Source organism: Perna viridis, chromosome 2 (assembly GCF_037379345.1).
Source record: "Perna viridis isolate PV_CMFRI_1.1 ecotype Kerala chromosome 2, ASM3737934v1, whole genome shotgun sequence".
Lineage (NCBI taxonomy): Eukaryota > Metazoa > Mollusca > Bivalvia > Mytilida > Mytilidae > Perna > Perna viridis.
In genome coordinates, this window is record NC_142446.1 from 47,204,967 (window position 1) to 47,226,363 (window position 21,397).

The 21,397-nt window shown below is 32.8% G+C and overlaps 1 protein-coding gene across 3 annotated transcripts in view; it reads right to left on the minus strand.

Moving 5' to 3' along the window:
* Positions 1 to 21,397, minus strand: part of LOC148625416 (pecanex-like protein 1) — a 44,605-nt gene that overhangs the window by 20,769 nt on the left and 2,439 nt on the right. Inside the window, exons 2-22 of one of the 3 annotated variants that reach the window (XM_088568932.1) lie at positions 20,733 to 20,911; positions 19,808 to 19,968; positions 18,961 to 19,068; positions 17,271 to 18,224; positions 16,488 to 16,727; positions 14,441 to 14,587; positions 13,917 to 13,961; positions 13,252 to 13,426; positions 12,157 to 12,317; positions 11,148 to 11,235; positions 10,538 to 10,861; positions 9,272 to 9,425; positions 8,626 to 8,658; positions 7,595 to 7,766; positions 7,045 to 7,155; positions 6,374 to 6,465; positions 5,497 to 5,639; positions 4,769 to 4,868; positions 3,667 to 3,759; positions 1,257 to 1,407; positions 317 to 452 (exon numbers count right to left, since the gene is read on the minus strand). In XM_088568932.1, coding sequence (XP_088425058.1) covers positions 317 to 452; positions 1,257 to 1,407; positions 3,667 to 3,759; positions 4,769 to 4,868; positions 5,497 to 5,639; positions 6,374 to 6,465; positions 7,045 to 7,155; positions 7,595 to 7,766; positions 8,626 to 8,658; positions 9,272 to 9,425; positions 10,538 to 10,861; positions 11,148 to 11,235; positions 12,157 to 12,317; positions 13,252 to 13,426; positions 13,917 to 13,961; positions 14,441 to 14,587; positions 16,488 to 16,727; positions 17,271 to 18,224; positions 18,961 to 19,068; positions 19,808 to 19,968; positions 20,733 to 20,911 — 3,767 coding nt within the window. The remainder of the gene's footprint in view (positions 1 to 316; positions 453 to 1,256; positions 1,408 to 3,666; positions 3,760 to 4,768; positions 4,869 to 5,496; positions 5,640 to 6,373; positions 6,466 to 7,044; positions 7,156 to 7,594; positions 7,767 to 8,625; positions 8,659 to 9,271; positions 9,426 to 10,537; positions 10,862 to 11,147; positions 11,236 to 12,156; positions 12,318 to 13,251; positions 13,427 to 13,916; positions 13,962 to 14,440; positions 14,588 to 16,487; positions 16,728 to 17,270; positions 18,225 to 18,960; positions 19,069 to 19,807; positions 19,969 to 20,732; positions 20,912 to 21,397) is intronic. The other 2 variants (XM_088568933.1, XM_088568931.1) reach the window with 2 other exon arrangements.

Here is a 21,397-nt window from a genome sequence, read left to right on the forward strand (position 1 = left end):
ATGACTTAAGGGGGTTATATTTTGAATTTTGCACAATAAGAATATTTTGAGAGTTATGTTTGGTCTGTTGAGTTTGTTTTAATACATGACATGACATGAAAACAAACAATGATTTCTGCTTGACAATTTAACCAAAAGAATATGAGGTTGAAACCTTCAGCCTTTTCACAAAAAATCTAATTGTAAAATCAGCCCAAAGTATTGTGACGTTGTAACTTATGACTGATTTTACACTTCTTTGTGGAAAGGACAACTGGTCCATATTAATCCAGAAGAAGGAATAAATATAGATCAAAAAGAATCCTTCAATACTTACTAAAGACCAAATTTACACAGTATGTTGGGTGTAGAACTAGTTAAGGCACATAGAAAGACAACTGGGTACATCACGTTTCTCTCAAAAAATCTCATCCACACATACATCTTCTCAAACCACATTATCTTAGGTAAATCTGTAAGTAAAGGAAAAGTTACATCAGGTCAAAGACATTCAGCTTCTTTTTCAGAAGCTTGATAGTTTCCCTGATAATCAGAATTTACTTTACCGTATTCAAGGCATAAATTGAAGATAAGTCCTTTAAAGGGCCAATGAATTATGTACAAGATAATTTACTTTTAATATTTCAAGTTAATTTATGACATTTTCCGTAATTTCAACTTTTGAAATTGAAATTTTGACCAAATAGGCCCTTTCATGCTAATTACTGAGCAGACTCTGTAAGTACTTCTGTAAGAATAACAGATTTGTTTACACTGCTTGAAGAAAATATGTATTTTTCACTGTATTCTATGGAAATGATCCGTAAAATCCTGAATTTTTTTTAAATTTTAACAAAGGTACTACGAAGATATTCACAATTCGTAGAGCATAATTTGCAGTCAAAATTCTCACAAAATTAAGAGAATTTGTATAAGTAAACACCTCCATCAATTCCCTGTAAAAAATCAGTTGAACACTGTTGGAATGTTTATTGGATAGTTTACATTTACCTTGCAGAAATACTGACTGACTGTTAGAATGTTTATTAAAAAATACCGACAAAGACTGCTCATATGTTAGAACAATAAGGTCAACAGATGTTTCCCTTGATTTATCTCTTTGCCTTTCTTGAAAACTTGGATCAAAATAATGAAGGAATAATGACACATAATGTCCATAAGATCATCTAAAAACTCATAATTGCATCTACAGCAGCAAGCTATTTCTATCAGCACAAAAAAAAAATAATTTGCTTAAACTACATGTATTAAAATACCTGTAACTTCAAAGAAGTTTCTCTCTTTACTGATTAACATTGGGTGAGAACAACATAGCCATGGCATTTCTTTACGTAGTTGTGGAATGATATAATGAATAATAAAACCAAGACCTCCAGCCATATAGTATATCACATCACTGACAACCGGCTGAAAAATACAGATATGGTTATATGGAGTGTATCAGTCCCCCTCCTATATGGTATATCACATCACTGACTACCGGCTGAAAAATACAGATATGGTTATATACAGTATATCAGTCCCCCACCTATATGGTATATCACATCACTGACTACCGGCTGAAAAATAAAGATATGATAACATGGAGTGTATCAGTCCCCCAGCCATTAGTATAGCACATCACTGACTACCGGCTGAAAAATATAGATATCATTAAATGGAGTATATCAGAATCCTAGCCATTAGTATATCACATCACTGAATACAGGCTGAAAAATACAGATATGATAACATGGAGTGTATCAGTCCCCAGCCATTAGTATATCACATCACTGAATACAGGCTGAAAAATATAGAAATTATTATAGGGAGTATATTAGTCCTCCGCCCGTGTAATATTCCTTATCAGTGTCTAGAGCTGAAAAATAAAGATATCCTTATATGGAGTATATTAGTCCTCCACCCGTATAATATTCCACATCAGTGACTAGAGCTGAAAAATAAAGATATCATTAAAAGGCCAAAAAAAATAAATAAGTAGATTCTCATCCCCTCACACCTATAAAATTTGACAAATTTTGGGACAAGAATTTCATATGCAGGAATTTTTTGGGAGTTTCTAGTATTGAGATACCATAAAATACAAATCCTTCATTTCTTAGTCACTGAAACAATGTTTCTGCTCTGAAACTGATGTGGCTATGGATTTAGGACATTTCTATGCTTCAAATATCTAAAATCAGCTAGCAAATTTCTGGTAAGAAATAAAAAAAATCCTGCCACCCGCCCCATATTTTTTATGAAGGTTGAATGAGAATCTACCATTTATGTTTACTTGACCTAACAAGTATATTAGTCCTTCAGCCATATAGTTTATCACATCAGTGACTAACAAAAAATCTCTGAGCCAATGCCCATTAGTGATATCCCTGGTATATAGTTAAAATATAAACCAAATCAACTAACTAGATGTTGTTATTCCCGGGGCTGAAATCAAACCCCATCTTAAGGCTCACTTGTTCAAAGCTTTTGTCAAAAAATTCAAGTGGATGTGACAAATAGTTCACAACAACAAAGTTACAGATATAAGGATGGACAGACGAATGAACAAGGGTATGGCATAGTAATCAAGGGCACCAAGGTTATAGCAGTAATCAAGAGAATGTAATCCAGCGACAAAGACCAGACATGGAAAACAGACATACACAACAAAGAACATAGAGCAACTAAAATCATACATGCAAAGTAACAAAAGGAAATGAGAAACTCGGAATCCACTAAAAACTCGGAGCATGGACCAGGTGCACCGGTAGGGTAAGCGTCCTCTACTTTTCTAGAAACAACTGCTGAGTTGCTCATAATAAGTCAAGTCCAGGGTAGACGAAAAAGGAAAGGAAAACTATGACACGTTGAACAAATCAGTTTTCATGGTGCAGATGGATACACCATAACGATCCACAAGTTCATGATGACGCCCATAAAACTTCTGTACTGATGACTTCAATCTTGTAGCAACATAACCCTGCTCCAGAAGCCTATTTGTTAGAATTCTAGCGTGATACAAAAAGTCTGCGTAGTCTTGGCAAGCTCTGGCATAACGTATGAGTTGTGACATGAACATTCCATACACAGGTGCTGAAGGGATGTTGCCACAGATGAAAGGAAATTTGACAATTTTGAATGAAAGTCATCAGTTTACCTCTGTCCAAGCCAGGGTATCAAAAACTACACAGCGCGAAGAAAAGTATTTAACTATAGTGCATCTCCATGAAATTTTCTGATAAAAGCTTGTTCACTTGCAAATCAATTTATTGTTGAAGATAAGGTTTGGATAAGAATTTTTTCTTTAAAAAGTAAAACAAAAAAGACTAGGTCATCTGAAAATACTTTAGTGTGTGTGTGATCTAGTTTTATTTACTTTTGTATTTTATTTAAGTAAGTAAATATTCAATATATATATTTTAATCAAGGGAGATGTTCTAACATATCATTTTCTATTTACGAAATTAGGCTTCCTACAAAAATTATAATCACAGCCCAACAGATCAGTAAATCCCAGACTGGAACTCCATAGTCCTGTTTAATAAATAAAATCAATTTGATGATTTCCTAATATCAATTTAAATTTCAACCAATCAGATGGCTTGAAATTGAAGGTTTGAAGAAAAAAACAAGAACTTGACGAAAATCAAAATTAGAGATTTTTTGTGCAGTTGTTTGACTTACCTGGAGACTACTAAATGCGGTACTAAGATGAACAGCAAATATAATGACTAGAATAACAAAACTGATCAACAAATCTGACTGTAATCTTTGACTCTGTTAAAAAAAGATCAATCAAAATGACAAACACGTAATTAAATGGCATAGCAAAAAACTAAGATGGCTGGATATGCTGACTTCTTCCACAGAAAAATTTAATAATGTCATTACAGGGATGTCAGTAGTATTTTAAGTAGCAGGAAAATGAAAAAGGAGCAGGTAAACTGATTTAAATTTTGCAAGAGTTCACCCATTTTTTTAAAATATGAGCAAGTACCAATCCTCGTTTGTCTGTTGACAGCTTATATTGACATCCCTGCCTTTATTTTAACCAAGAGATAATGAATGATATCAATGCAATAGTAAGGAGTACAATTCTCCATTAAAAATACCCTTTAGTATTCATATTGTTGTTGATGTAATGATTATAATGAAGAATGCAAGATAAGGAAATTCAATGAAAACAACTTTATGAAGTCATCAACAATCAGGAAAGTTTACATATTTACTCCCACAAGATACATTTTAATAGCATAACAGACTAAAACATTTTAATTGTAAATGACAATAGAGCAGCACTGACAAAACTTGAGTTTTTTAGGGAATGTAACTGCTGTAACACCTACAACACAATTTTTGAGCTTTTCAACAAATGTCACTCTGTAACACTCACAAAACTTTGTTGAATGTCAATGATGTTACACACATGCTAAACTATGCTTGAACCTTACAGTGAAAGTCACTGTTGTTACTTTAAAAAAACTATGAGCACATAAGTGATTGTCACTGCAGTTACAGTAACAAAACTTCAGTGAATGTCACTGCTGTTACAAACAGGCAAAACTATGATGGAACCTTTCAGCGAAAGTCACTGATATTACACTTACAAATCTTTGAGCTAACAATTGAATGTCACTGCTGTTAAATTCACAAAACAATATTTCAGCTTTTCAGTGAATGTCACTGCTGTTACATTCACAAAACTATGAGCTTATATATTAATGTCACTGTTGGTACACTCACAAAACTTCAGCTTTTCCACAAATGTCAATACTGTAATACTTACAACATAATGTTTGAGTTTTTCAGGAAGTGGATCTTCTAAATCTTCCTCCTCCTTCTCATTTTTATCTCTCCTTATACATATCAAATCTTTGATTAACATCCTACAAGTACCAATAATGATCATTTTGACTTGTGTTCATAGATGATTGTTCCATTCTTAATGTCATATTAAAAACACATAGACTATAAAAACTAGAATCAAACATGGAGTTCAATGAAGGGTTTGCTTAGATAATCTAAGCAACCCCTTCGTTGAACTCCATGTATTTTGATTCTACACTTAATACTCAGATACTAATGTTAATTGTGCCAAAATATTGTGTAATTTACTGGATAGTCCTTTGTCAAGTAAAGGAAACCAATATGGATCCAGTCCTCCAAATGTAAGAATATTACATCTTTACGAAGAATGTGCTATTATAAATATTGATTTATGTATTGTAAGTCGGCCAATATCAAGAATCATAGGGAAAGTATAATCAATTTCTATAAATTGTAATTAAATATATTTCATTTTGGCAACCTCAAACTATATTTTATCAAATAAACAATGGCCTTGAGCCGACATTTCTATTCCCAGTGTGGTTATTGTCTCTTTGATATATTCACCATATCCATTCTCTTTTTATAATAGTTAATGTTCTTATTTAAACAATGTTTGTATTATAGCAAGCTAGAGTGGGTTATACATACATATCTTCTCTGGCCCTTATGGGGTAGGTTACTCACCATAATACACTAGGATCGCTAGCACACCTACTGAGATGGTAGGAGACAGCTACTATCATTGCACATAGAATAGAAAATACTGCATTCTGTGCACACTCAGGTTCACATCCCCCAGGCATACTGGGCTGGGAACATGTTCCAACCTATAAGTAATAAATACAAGTCATACTGTTCAGTATCAATTACTTTCTATTTAAACTACAGTGAAACCCATCTAAACTGTAAATCCCAATTACCTGTCTAAACCAAACCTTGAATAACCCAATTACCTGTCTAAACCAAATCTTGAATAACCAAATTACCTGTCTAAACCAAACCTTGAATAACCCAATTACCTGTCTAAATCAAACCTTGAATAACCCAATTACCTGTCTAAATTAGGCACTGTATAACCCAATTACCTGTCTAAACCAAACCTTGAATAACCTAATTACCTGTCTAAATTAGACACTGTATAACCCAATTATCTGTCTAAACCAAACCCTGAATAACCCAATTACCTGTCTAAATTAGACACTGTATAACCCAATTACCTGTCTAAACCAAACCTTGAATAACCCAATTACCTGTCTAAATTAGACACTGTATAACCCAATTACCTGTCTACACTAAACCCTGAATAACCCAATTACCTGTCTAAACCACTCACTTCCAAAGTCCAAAAAGGATTTCAATTTACACTGTATCAATAACAACTTTGAACTATAAACTATTAACTTCAGAGGTTACTGTGTCACTTAATCTTCCATCAGAGCAAATTTTATTTAAATCAATCATGACAAACTTAGGTCACATGGTGGAAAGCACAAACACATTGTGGATAGGCCAAATTCAAAAGTAACCAATTTTCAATAAAACAGGTGACATTATGACTTACCTGAGAAGCCAGGTAACAGAAAGGGTAGAGGAAAACTGCAGATACAATACTTCTGATGAAGGAATATACTGATGATACTACACTGACTGTTGCTAAAATGAATAAAAGAAAGAACTATTTCAACCACTTCCTGTGTAGAGAAAAAATTTTTTTTTCACATTGTGGCCTTCAACTGTGAACCAAAGAATAACAAAAAGGTGATTAATTTAGTTTAATAATTGAAAAGACTTGTTTGGTTTTTATTACCCAGATTTGCAGTCATGTCTCAGAGTGGTTCTTTGAGGTAAAGGTACATTCAAGTTTTATCCTAAGTTGGTAAAATCACAAAATTTATTTCTTATTTTAGGTCATTGTAATCACAAAATCAATTTCCTTATTTTTGGTAGATGTGATCACAAAATTGATTTCCTTATCTTAAGTCTGTGTAATCACAAAATTGATTTCCTTATCTTAAGTCTGTGTAATCACAAAATTGATTTCCTTATCTTTGGTCGGTGCAATCACAAAATTGATTTCGTTTTTCTTTAACTGAAGTTGCACACCAATTGTTAGTAGCTAAAAATCATCATTCAAATAAGCCTAGATTGCTCAAATTGTTAAGTCTCTTTATCAATATACATGTAGAAGTAAACTATAAAACATTTTTCTATCTTTAGTGGTATAGGACTTACCATTGCCCCCAAACAGATGCATGTCAAACTGTTCAAATAAATACATAATAAAGGTGTTGACTTGAGGCAGAAGTCCTACTGTAAATATCACTGGGAAAAATAATACTAACACTGAAATTGAAAAAATAGATAATATTTATGAAAATGTGGAATTGTCCATGAAGGCAAATGTCCAAGGTGTTTTGTCGTCAAACCATAAATACGAATTGCCTACCAATTTGTAAATTTACATGACTATATTAAAAATTCTACATAACTTCGATACCTATTATCTACAGTTACAACTGAGACAATACTATAAAACTTGCTTTAAAATGTGAGTTGCATGTATTGATCTGCTACATGTACAGGCTGCTGATATTGGACAGCAAACAAAATCACCACATACCAAATTTGACAACATTCAATCAATTGGGAATTGAGATCATTGCAATGAACTTAAGACAAACGGAATGAATGATGAGGTGATTCCATTATAGCACCCACTCATTGAGTGGGTGGTATAAGATAGCTAATCAAACATCATTATTCCTGAAGGGGCATACCATACCTTTGAGAAGATCTCTGGCAAATAAAAGTGATGAAGCCATTCCAAATGGCAGACCATAAACATGTACAGCGTCTTGATTGACATGGCTATATGCATAGTCTAATGCTAACATAAGGCCGCAGCATAAACAAAAATAAAATGGACGGCTGAATACAACCAATCGATTATAACCCTGAAAAAAAAACACAGAAAAATATATATTATAAATGGCTGAATACATGCAGTCTAAAATTACCCTGATAAAACATGATTAATTGTTGAAAAAAAAATTCTTCAATAATCTTTATCTTACTGTATTCAAACATATATATTTCCAACCTAGTTTTATAACTAATCAGATATTTAATATGACCTTTTACTTCGCATTGTTAAGGAAGGTACCTTGAAAATACCATTAATTTAACACTGAACAAAATCTGCAAATAATTTAGTTATTTGATAGAATAATCTATTTTGGAAGTAAACATGGAATAAAGAAAATAATGCATTTCCGAATAAGATACAGAACATTATTCAAGTAACAAATGTACGACACAAAATTTGCTATTTTCAGTTAAATTATCAAGCTTTAATATATCTAAATGTAAAGATGCATACCTCATTTGAAAAAAATAGACGGCTTTGTGTTTTGGGTCAATACACTATTTGTTAATTTAAAAACATGGTAGAATCAATTCTAGGTACATATGTATATGGCATGCTTTTTCACTGTGAATTCCATGTTACCACTACCCTGTTCTTTTGATATGGCATTGTTATTCAATGAAGTTTTTAAATACTTTATAACAGAACACTCAGGGTATGTAAATTTATTAAAGAAAAAGGAGGGGGGCAAATCATTAATCTCAGCTCCCATGAATTTTTCCTTTTTCACTAGGTTAGGAAAAATGACATATATAAGATCTTAGAATCTACAAACACTGAAATTACATTATAAATACTTGTCATTTCCTGCATTTTATAAGAAACATGCATTTTTTTCTTTTTATTGAAACCTCTTCAAATTTGAGCAAAACTCCAATTTAACTTACATGAGTAGGCGAAGCAGCATCTGGTTGTACACTCTGAAAGGAGAATTACAGCTTATAAATATTGTGCCAATTATTGATAGAACATTGTAAAATTATGTTGTAACCAATACCCTTGCTTTTTCTTTAAATTTAATGTTGAGTTTTCATATGCACGACTTAAACAATTACTTTGGTATCCCTTTTCGGAAGTACACATCTGTTAAAATAATAAAGGAATTCCTGAACTTGAAAGAAACTAATGTGATATTTTCATGATTGCAGTACACAGTAGTTCTTTTTCATATTTAAGGAATGCAACCTATTTTAGCAATGTTTTTATAGGGACAAAACCCACCAACACACAACAACCTGGTTGGTGGTCTCATTAATGAAAGGAAAAACAGAAAATATTTTTCTTTGGAACTTGAACTATTTTCACTTCTGGTTTGAAAAAGAAATTATTCAAAAGTATCCAAGTACCAATCGTGGCTTCAGTAAGTCATATATTTGAATTTGAAATTTATTGCCCATTGCTCCAATCAGACAGTAAACCAGTCTGTCGGGTTGGAGAATTATTTCCCTTTGCTCAAAATTTAAAAAAACAATGTAGCAGTCGAGAATATGAAAAAGGTCTATTGTTAAATTAGAACATCTGACGATGACTTACCTTCATTACAGAATACTGACAACTAGCAATAACAAAACAGAACATAAAAACCCAGAAATCATAATAAAAGTTGGCTGAGAGTACAAGGGCACCAACAGCTCCGACAAACACAGCAATTATCACAGCAAAGCAGTTCTCTATCAATGTTAGGTTTCTGAAACAAAGTAATAAATAAAAATATAACTACAAGAATCTTCATTTCTGAGATCTCTTATATAACAGAGAGAGTACAAAATCAAGGTATGAAAGTGAATACCATGTACTTGAGAAGATCTTTTCTCCCATTCTAAGCAGGTGATTAAAAATGCATGTGACTTTTTAACCACCGGGCAGTGATTAAATTTCTGCGAGGGTATTCCCACCATTTCACATTTCCGAGTTTTATGCCGATTTCATGGGAGAAACAGATTCTCCTCCAATGCTCTCAGGGATTATAAAATTTCTTCACTCTCGATAGTAAAATTTAACTATCGAGAGTGAAGAAATTTAATATTTAGCCCACTAGCTGAAGCTCATGAGTTGAAATCTAAAATTTAACAATCTCAAGTGGAGAAATCTTGTAGTAATCCCCTCGAGACTGAAGGAGAATCTATATTATATTTCCACTCTTTATCAATAACATACCACTTGTGTTTTCTTATCAGGGTCTGTCAAGTGGATTTTCCATTAATACTTAATGGATAGATTGTTTCAATCAACACGAAATGATAACAATCTAAAATTTCCCAATTCCTTATTTGTGTGTTTAAGATCTTAAGTGTAAGTGTTTGTAAGAATCAGGCAAAATAAAAAAAAATCAGAAACATGCATGTCAAGACCCCACCAATCTGACAATAAAATATCACTCAAGGATCCTTTCTCTATTTGAAATGACCATTATCTGATCTATGGATCATTGGATTTGCTCAGAAATTTTTCAATAGAATCTTAGAAAAATTAGTTTTTTGACAGAGTTATCTGCCCTTGAAATGTTCATTTCCAGTGCATTTCAATGAAATTGCAACTCAATGGTCCGGCATGATTTGGAAAATCTTGCTTGTTTTCAATGATTCTGGTTGTGCAAATAGTCAAATAACATTATCAAAATGATGGGTTTGTTCATACCATGTTTCACCTACTGCCTGATTATTACAGGGACTGACACTTAAAAGATAGTAAAAGCAATTATCAATAATCTTAAACTGATAAACTTGATTTGTCAGAAAATGGAAAAAGTTGATCAAACTGAAGAGTATAATAAAAAACAAGATGAACAAACCAACTGACCTGTCTAACAGAGCTAACAAAGCTAATCTATCAAATCTGATCTTAAAAAATTTCTTTGGAAGGTACTGAAACTTGTAGAAATGGTTTGGTTTTGGCTCTTTGACACTGCCTTTCCCAGCAGACCAGTCAGAATCAGCAGAGCTATCACAGGCTGTATGTCCAGACATCATACGTCGGCTCAATAAAATGTCCTCGATTGTCTGTCGAGATACCGTTCCTGGAAGATCCAGTTCGTGTAAACCTCCTGGTTCATCTTTCTTTCCCTCTGATTTAGCCTCTATCATTACTGTTGAACCAGAACAGCTCGAAGATATACTCCATCTACTGAAATTACCATGCAAAAGATATTGATTAGTCTACCTTTTCAACAATTTAGTAATATATGTATGACCAAAAAAATGCAAATTTGATTTAATACATGTACATATAATTTTCCTTTATAAGAGAAGTTAGTCAAATGGAAGTTATAATTTCCAGTTTTCATAAGACAACTTTCCTTGGTTCAAGCAGGTTTTTCTTCAGGAAATCAAGTTTTGTCACAGAAATAAATTGCTTTAAATGTTCGACATGAACTAGGCTACAAAGTAGTATGAAAAAGAAAACAGTCTACCTGCTTTCATCCCAGAAGTTATTACCACCAGCAGTGTCATTAGCAAGACCAGAACTGTTCTCTCCAAAGCTGTAGGAGTACCATTTACCTACAAAATATAATGTTGATAATGACAATAAATTAGACACACTACAGTGATAGTTTTAGGATCAATTAAAGAGTGAGATTCTGTTGTGACTAGGGTAACAAGCTTATCTATCTTACTGAAAGAATACATATTGATGTCTCAGGGTTTTTTTTCTCAGCTTATAATATCACAAAAACAAAAGTAAGTCATGTGTCCCGTGCTACCGATAAAATTTGAAGTTTAAGTTTAATAACCCATGTAAAATTTGTAAATTCAAAATGGCTGAGTGAGTATATGATCAAGTATTTACAAAATGTATACATATTGTGTCAAGCCTCTCTACAAAATTTCAGCAATTCTAATCATTCTCAGAGAGAACATGTACCTGTAATGCAGACGTCGACAATGACGGGAGAAGAGCGTAGACACATGAATATAAGGACTAAATATCTTAATGTTTTATGAAAGATTTTTGCAAGGTTTTCTTGAAATGTTGCTGTGTCCATTATTACAGTAAACATTTACAGGGCATAAAATTTCCAACTTCCCATTTCCTTCTTGGAAAAGAAAAATATTGTATGGTAAAGTCATAATATGCAATACAGCAGTGGACAAAAAATAATGTAGTCCTAGTACATATATATGTACAATAGAGTAAACAACAGGTTGTACAAAATATCATTTAAGGTATATGACCACTCCTGTAAAATTAGAATTAGTCTAAAAAATATGAATTGAAAGGATATTGTACAGCTTATGATCCATTATCTTAATACCCAGAGTTGTGTCGAGATTACCTCTGAACTAAGAAAAATATCATGTAAATGTACCAGGTAGCAGAATCTCCTTATTTCATAAAGGAAAAAAATAAGTTTTAAACTGTGCAAGACGAATCACATAAATATAAATCTGTCAAATAATCCAATGATATTTTTTGTTTACCGTTTTCATCCTGGAACCAATGGAGTGCCCCTTCTGACGTGTCATCATGAGATGCAGCGGCATGAAATTTGTTAGTGCTGCTACTTGTAGTTGCAGAAGACTCACTACCAAATCCACTGCGTCTGGACCTTCTTGGTCCTCGTTCTCTTTCTCGTCTTTTACTAGAGAAAATATTAAGAGCATAAGTAAGTAAAAAATCTAAATCCAAACCAAGTATTACCACTGTATTCTCAGCTTATTTAGCATGTTGTATGAAAGCATTCATAGCTACTAATTTTCAGTGTGCAGCTAAACAGTTTTAGTATACATCTTATTATATTCATGGACTTGATATTTTCATGTTTGTTTTCCTGATAAATGTAATATTTCATTGGAAATTTATTTCAATGGTTGAACTGAATCCAGCAGATTACATTACTAGTTGTACTTCTACAGGGATACAAAAGGACAACTAATACAACTCCTGAATAATAAAAAAAAATTGAATTGTAGTTCTATGTCATAACACGAATTCAAAAATCTTTAAATTTGCTCTTCTGCTGAGCATTTCTAGCTGCACAACAGGGCATGTTGATCAAATTTTGAAAGCAACAACAGTCATGTTTTATTCAATTTGACATATATGAACAAAATACTACATCTTAAGTTTATATCATACCAAAAATCAACACAGTATTTGCAAAGGTTTAGAAAAAAAGCCCAGAAAACTATTAGTTGCAGAATGACAGGATAACAGAAAAGGGTAAACCACATATATATGTCCTGACTACTGAGTGACTTGCATACCTGTTAACCTTTGGAACAGTTCATGTGAGAAATTCTCCTCCATGAATTTTCTTATGTGGGAGATTTTTACATACCGGCAATTTTTTCATGTAAAAATTCAATTATTTAGTATTTTTCACAGAAAATAAAGTAATTTTAACCAAAACCTCTGACAAATCATACTATTTTGTGTGAGAGTCTCCCCCTAATGTGAGGTTTACAGGTATGGACTTGATTATAAAGCATATTCAAAGCCTACTCTACAGCAACTGACATCAAATTAGAAATGCTACTAGATTATCCAAATAAAGCCCTTTTCTATATAGTTACCTGCCGTGACGTTTACTGTGAGATGAAGAGGATGGGGTTACACTAACAGAAGGAAGCAGAGCAGAACTTTCAGTAGGCGAGGCAGATTTAGAGTCATACGATCTCCTATCGTGATCTCCTGACCTTGTATTACTCTCCTCAGCATGGTCCTCTCCACAATCTGTTTTTGATTTGCCTTTAAATAAAGATTGTAAATATTTTTATAGTAATACAAATGTACAAGGTACCAATTTTGATACAAAACAAGTCTTGCACCTGTTCATGAAAATAAGGTACATACAATTACTGACAACCTGTTAGTCAACTCATTTTTCCAATTATGGGATAAGGAAACAACCTCAATCACCTGGTGCATCATTAGGGTATTTTCAAATATGCGCCTGTTCATTAAGGTTATTTGGAATAGACCAAAAATGTATAAGAGCCAATCCTTATAATTCAATTTCAGTACCAGAATACTTAAAGTAAATCAAATTTAACATTTCTCTTTTTATAATTGTAATTGTTATTTTTCCTTCTTTTCATCACTAATATCATCAGTGTTTCAGATTTTGCTTACAACAAAGTAAAGTGTAAACATTGAGAATATTCAAGCCCTAATAGCTTTTAACTCTTTTCTCATTAAATGACTCGATGAAAATTCTGTCTTTGTTATGTATACTTACTGCCCGTTCTCCTAGGACTACTCCCATCTCTGCTACCTGATCTACCTATAGCATGAAATACAGACTGTTTAAGCAATTGTTAAAGTATTTTATATTTAAGAACTAAACACAGATATTCTAAAATTTATAATATGTGGTTAGTTCTTTAGAATTCACATTTTCTGTAATATGTGGCAAATAAAATTTAGCCCAGACAGTTCTTTGTAAGCTTAGCTGCTTGCTGGTATCTGTTAAGGGAAAGGTGGTTTTTATGAAAAGAAGTTTTTTTTGTAAATTCTATAACAATGAGTTACTGTTAGTTCAATGCATGTTTTGGAAAACTGTTCTTGAAATGTGGCCATGGTCAAATTGAAAATGAATTAAATGTAGGATAAATTACTTATTCATTTTTTTTTTTATCAACTCATTTGTTTGATGAAGCAGTAACTATACTGACTATGTTTGTTGACATATATATCAAATATATGCATTTTAAACATTGTTGTTTTTTAATCATATATATCTTAGGCTAGAATTATACATACCTTTGGCCTCTATGACAACTCTAAACAATTTCTTCATCTGTTCTGGATTATCAGAAGTGTTGTCACTGAGAATCTCAATGATTTTACGTCTGAAATCCTCAGGGTCTGGTATTTCTCCAGAGGATGGACTTCCAGCAGCACTCTCATCTACAAAACACCAAATTTTTAAACCATATACTTCCTGCATTTCTTTTTTCAACATATGTTTTTTTTTGTTTGTCATATATATTCTCTGTAAACACAAGCTGTTTTTTAATGGCCTATCAACTATGTCATCATTTATATATAATTTTTATCAGTGTACTTCTCATGAAAATGAAAAAAAAAACCTCTCTGATTTCAGTTGGTGTTTTTAAAACAAGAGACACAACTTATCTAATGAAAATGCTGAACTTTTTCTAAATTTGAAAAAGCAATACCAGCTGGGACAATATCCAACCTTTAGAAACTTTCTCATATCCCTTAACATTTTTTTTACAATTTTCAAATTAGAAAATGCAACATAAAGTATAGATAACTGTATTGTTTTAAATAAATCAAAGTGCCAACAGCATTGAACCTATGAAGTCATGAGATATTTATAAGTATTTTAAAAACTTAATAATCCACTGATGGTAATTTGTTCTTTCTGTATTTCCAAAAAGACTAATTATTTACAACGGGATCAGCACTTTCACCTCTAGTAAAACCACGCATCCACACAATTTTGTTTTATTTTATTTTGCTTCGTTTCATTTCGTTTTTATTTTGTTTCTCAAAGTGTAATCTTTACAACCTATTTAGGTTTAAACATAGCTAATCATGTGGACTCCATATATTGATTAATACGATATAGTTAAAACTTCTATATATGTATTTGAATTTTTCTTTGACAATCAATTATGAAAATATAATTTCAGTCGTATATTGTAAAAACGGGCCATGTATTTATACGAAATAATTTAATTTGATACATTTTAATATTCATCTGCCATATTTCTGTTGCGATGGAAGTACTTTTAAAGCGGTTATCAACCAAAAGTCATTTTGATCGACATCAGATGGTTATAAGACCATGGGTCCAGAAACGGTCAAAAATGCCGGTCATTGACTGACAAATTATGGAAATGACCGACGACCATTTTCCAATATCCAACATAAAAAATTGTCAACCCTTACAAATTATAGTCTGTGTGGGGTTTTATTACTGTATAAACATCCTGACTACTAGTCTCCTAATTGTTTATTGGAAATTATTTGACAGGTGTCAACCGTGTGTGTCAATTTGAGCTGATGTGCAGCCACCTGTGACTGTGATTTACCTGTAACTGATTAGTTGATTGCATAATTAAATTAATGGTACACGTGCAGCCCCATTGCGTATACGAATTATTTGAAGTAACTCGGAGAATTTTCATACATTTATTAGTTGATTAATTAAGAAAAAAGATCGACAAGTCCTCCATTTTCCCATCGATTTTTCAGAGCAAGGAGTTAAATATAGATATATATAAATCCTTCTTCAGAGGTAACGAAAGCAATGGAACTGAAACTATGAATCAGTCGTAGTTTGTAATTATTAATTCATCGATTGAATCTTTTTAACACAGAAGTCAACAGACCATTTAAATCAATATACAAAATGTGTTTGCGATTTTCGATTTTCTTTTATAAATAATCATCATTTTTTTCCTTACTCGGAAGTTTTCGGCTGTTAGCCTATGTGATGTAAAAGTCCAAGAGATACAACGTTTTGTTTACATGTTAGAACGTCCACGTGTGGTCGAAACCGAAGTCGAATATGTGATGAAATAACACAATTTCCAATTTTATATTAAAATAACTACGTAAAAAAGTTTTCTTTAAGTTTATTTTCAGTCTGAGCATGTAAAAGACTGACACAAAAGTCTGCTGAAGTTTGATCAAATGTCTGGCATGGGCTGTCAAAATATCTGGACCCTTGTATAAGACTCAGAAGTCACATGACTTCCAAGTAAAAAGAATGCAAAATTCATGGGATATTTTTTCAGTATGGCATTTGGATTTTTTTAAAGTTTTCCCCACTCACCAGCTGGAGTTGACTTTGGTATAGGAGGTAATGGCCGAGCAACAGGTCGTTTTGGTATTGCTCCCTGTTGTCTCATGATTTCTAATTCATCTGGACTAGGTGTACTAGGGGTGTCTGTTTCTCTAAATCTGTCAATTTGTGTCATAAAACTAGGACTAGTCTCTGAAGCACTGTCACCTTCATTAGTTACAGTGCTAGAGGAATCTGACATGAAACGATCTCTGTGATGACCTGGATCAACTAAATAAAGAAAATGTTGAAATCAAAGTAGGGTGATTTAGTACATGTTTAGTTCTTGATTATATTTCTGCTTTCGATTAGATTTTCAAATGTTGATATTTACATGTATATCAACAAATAAATTGTTACTTACTCTCTTTATCATTCCATAGGTTTTACCATAATGCATTATGCATGTACATTATTGCATTTGGTGGCAATTGGCCATCATAATCTTGAACTTTGTGACTCACCCCAATCATTACTTTATTTCTTTTAAGAATACACAAACCTTACTGCATAATTTGCAGTGAAAATCCTACAAACTACTGAGAATTTGTAAAGAACACACCTCTACTTATATTTCTAAAACCAAAAAAAATTTAAAAATATAATTTTGAAGTACTGGTATTACTTAGTACAAGTACATGGAAGAGATTATTCTTTACTTGTTTCTATTTCAAATTTGTCATTTGAAAGAGGAAAAGAAACTTTAATGAAAAAAATATAACAGGGTTTTTAATGAAATTTTAACCTCTTTGGTCCTATGACCTTTGACCTTACCCTCTCCAGAAGATATTGAATCACTGTCTGTACTAAACAGCCAATCTAGACCAACGGTACTGCTTTTCTGGGATGTTCCCTCAGCATTTTTTATTGACTGTTTCAGAGGCAAATCTTTGGGTTTAGCACTTAAATTAAAACCAGCTTTTTCCATTTTAACTTTATCAAGCTTGTTAATATCACCAGCACTATTAGGTCGTGCTTTCTTTTTGTACACTTTTTCTTTCTTTGGAACTTGGACATCTGTAGAGTTGAGTTCCTTTTGCTGGGAGGATAAAGATTTTTCCTTTTTATCCAAACTTTCTTTTCCTTTTTTCGTTTCCTTCATTTTACAATTATCAATGTCCTCTTTTTGAGAAGTTTTAATGTTTGTGTCCTGTGTCAATGGGGAACTATAGGGTTTTGGGTTAAATGGCACAAAAACACGGTCCTCAGACATACTTCTTCTATATTTAGGTCTCTCGTCATTCTCTGCATCCATTTTCTCAAGAAGATCATCGCGTCTGTTATGTTTAGGACTAGACTCAAGTTCAACAATTGTCATTTCAATATTCGGTTTACTATTGCTTGTACTTGGCCTCCTTTGTCTGATAATACACTCACTCCTTGGTCTAAAAATATTTCCACCAGTAATCTCCTCAGATATGTCTATTTTTATATCTGATAATTTAGTCCCTTGAGGTAGGGACATATTTGATCTATTTTGTTTTGGCTTTTCCCGATAATATTCTCTACACTCTGCAGCACTTTGTGCCCTCCTTACTGCCTTTCTTCTCTTTTTAATTCTATGTTTACCATGGGGAGATACATCAGAATCTGAGTCTTCTCGCTTGAAATTAGATTGTTTCACTTCCCCTTCCTCAACTTCCCCATCAGAGAGATGGTGATTGACCTCCACATGGGCTGTTGTAGTTATCTGACTACCACCTGCCATATCTTTGTCTGAACTGTCTTCTACAAAGCAGTAGAACCAATTTGTAAAAATTATACAATGAGGATTTTAGTAGGTACCATATATCAAAAAATGATTTTTGATTACAAATATACCCTCATCAAGTACAATCCTAATGAGAACTTAAGTTACTTAAATATAACCCATGCACCTTTATTAGTTCTATAACCCTATCCTCTTGTTGATTTGATGCATATTTTGTGTCTTGGCTCATGGCTTATGGCCTGTTCTACTCATTATCTCCAACAAAATACCCATTCTTGATGACTGCAGGGTAATCGATGAGCATTCATGACATATATTTCGAAGAGGTAGGGCTTGAGGTAGAACAAAAGAATTTTCCACACGGAAGTGTAAATCAAGCATGTTCATTGACTACCCTCCCCCAGTGAACGCAAAATATCTACTATTGCACCATACCTACTAACCATGTTGATGGCATATTGTTTGTAATATTACCAATACATTAAAATTACACGATAAAACAATCTCATTTCACGATACCATAAGCCATGTACACTATCCCATAGGCATAAGTGGACTTTATGATCACACAACTTTATCCATACAAGTTCATATAAACAGGGATGATTTTACGAGGTCTACAAACAAAGCGGAAATTGGCAAAATCGGAAGTAAGTATACAGGAAAAAAAGAATCGTAAAGGTAAAATCTGGCTTTGAAATAGCGAAAAAAAATCATCCCTGTATCAAAATAATGTATAGGAGGTTTTATTACCCTTTGAACTAATAGTACCAAAGTCATGGGTCTGCTTTAGTGCATCATCCGGTTGTTGATCAATACAATCTTTTTCATGTTCTGCTAACGGAGCCTGGATTCCTTTACCTAAATTGTGAACCTTTATCTTAGATCATGCACAATTATTATTTTCATATTTAATTAGTTTATAATAATCCTATGTATAACATTACTGACTAATGTCTTTCAAATGGTTCAAAAGTAATTCAACACTGGTTTCCTATTCTACTCCTTCTGTGACTGACCTCATAGAATATTAACTTATATATGTAGCTGTCAAAAAGTGAACTGATCTATAAAAATCAATACATTTCAGTTCAATACACATTCTTTTATTATGCCCAAAGCTTGAAAAAAAGGGAGGTATATCGTCATTATAATGTCTGTCCATTCAACCATCCCCCGTTCTTATTGGCAGCTCCACTAAAACCGCTGAATGGAATTTGCTGAAACTTTCACACGCACTCTTTATCACATGGTGCCATTGTGCACCCCCTATTTTTTTTTTCACCTAAAAGACTTTTGGGGTTTTCTAGGGGGGGAGAAGGGGTATCACCAAGTCAACTTTGCTCAGTTTTTCTAGTTCTGTACGCAGAGATCTGACTAAATTATCCGTAGTAAATGATTTAATGGAACAGTTGACAGAAACTTTTTATATTCTTTTATTCAGTGTAAGGGTTTGAGTAGGTCATACACTAATCCAGTACAAAAGTTACATTTGGTTGGTCAAGAAAATATATAGTCTGCCCAAAAATTGACTCCAAATGTTACAAAATATTCTTCAGTCACATGTTTTGTTTAAACAGGACTCATCAATAATGCATACCTTGCTTACTGATAAGACTACCATCAACCTGTATATTTTTATCTACACTCGAGTTGCTAGGTTCTGATATGTTCATATTGTCATCAACTCTTCTGATGGAGGACAGTTCGATTGTCTCCCCTTCAATAGACATAGGGACTGGTACTGAATTGCTACTGGATCTGAAAAAACAGTCAATGATCAGCATTAATATCATTCAACGGCAGCAGCTCTATGCATTTATGAAACATTTAAAAGATTTACATAATGTGGAGGAGTCAAACACACAATATCACTTGTAATCATAACAAAAAAATGTGCAATATCACAAAATATGGATGTGTTAGAAATACATTGTTTAAATTGAAACTATAAAGGACAAATTTTTCTTAATTAAAACAATTGATTTCTATCATAATTAGAACATTATGATAATCTAATTTAAAAACTTTGTGATGAAGCATTTTATACTGTACTGTAACTATCTATTTTTATATCAAAATGTGTCTGTGTTAAAATTGACATATGGGTTTACCAAGATCAAGACCAAGGTCTTGAGAGGTTTATAATGCAGATACTAATTTGACAAGACCACAACTGTTTGTTTACAATAATAAAGTGCTGATTATAATCTGTAGATCTGTCCATCAAAACTAAGGAGTTATTAGAATGGAAAAAAAAAGTTGGAGTATTTTTTTTCTACCAGTATACTATAATTGGACCAGTAACAAAAGAAAATAACTACAAATGTAGTCTCAATCAAAATCTACTATTCTGGAATATCGGTGGCCAATACAAAATCTCTCCTAGGTCGACTGTAAATTTATATGTAGAAGATGCATTTCTTCACTTCAAAAGAATTTAACAAATCCTTGCTTTAGGTTACTAACATTGAATTGGGAAGTCCATTTGCAAAACCTAAATGCTTGTGTATAAATACACTCACCCAGCCTGTGTTGTTTTGTTTTCTTTGTTTTCCTCTTCATTTTTGTCTGATTTTTCCTCAATGACCTCACTGGTATCAAACATGTGATGTAGCTGATAGTTGAATACTTTGATAATAGTAAAGGCAGCTCCAATTACACAACAGTAAACAGTCCAAACAATTAGTGATGGTACAAGGGTCTGAAATGGACAATTGGTATAAGCAATCATTCCAATTTAAAGCTAATGAAATATGAAAGGGAATCAAGATACATGTATATGTAGTCCATGTGCTCAACACTTTACATAAAGTTGTATGCATTGCTTTGCTAGATATACTTCTACTTGTACATATACATGAAGCTGATACCAGACAACAACTAATACAGCTTACAACCTGTGCACCTTTTATATAAATCCTCATAAAAAAATTGAAATCAATCCATCCTGTAGGAGCTAAGATTTAGTGATAAAAATTTTCACTACCATTCCATACAGTGAAAATTAGGGAAATCCCACAGAAAAGATGTTGATAGCTTACACAGCAACCAAAATGGTTTATAATGTACAGTGTACACCTTGTCTACAAAATGAATATAAAGCCACATACCAAATTTGACATCAATCTGTCCTGTGGGAGCCAAGAATTTTGTAACTAAAATGTTGATGAACGGAATGACGGACAGA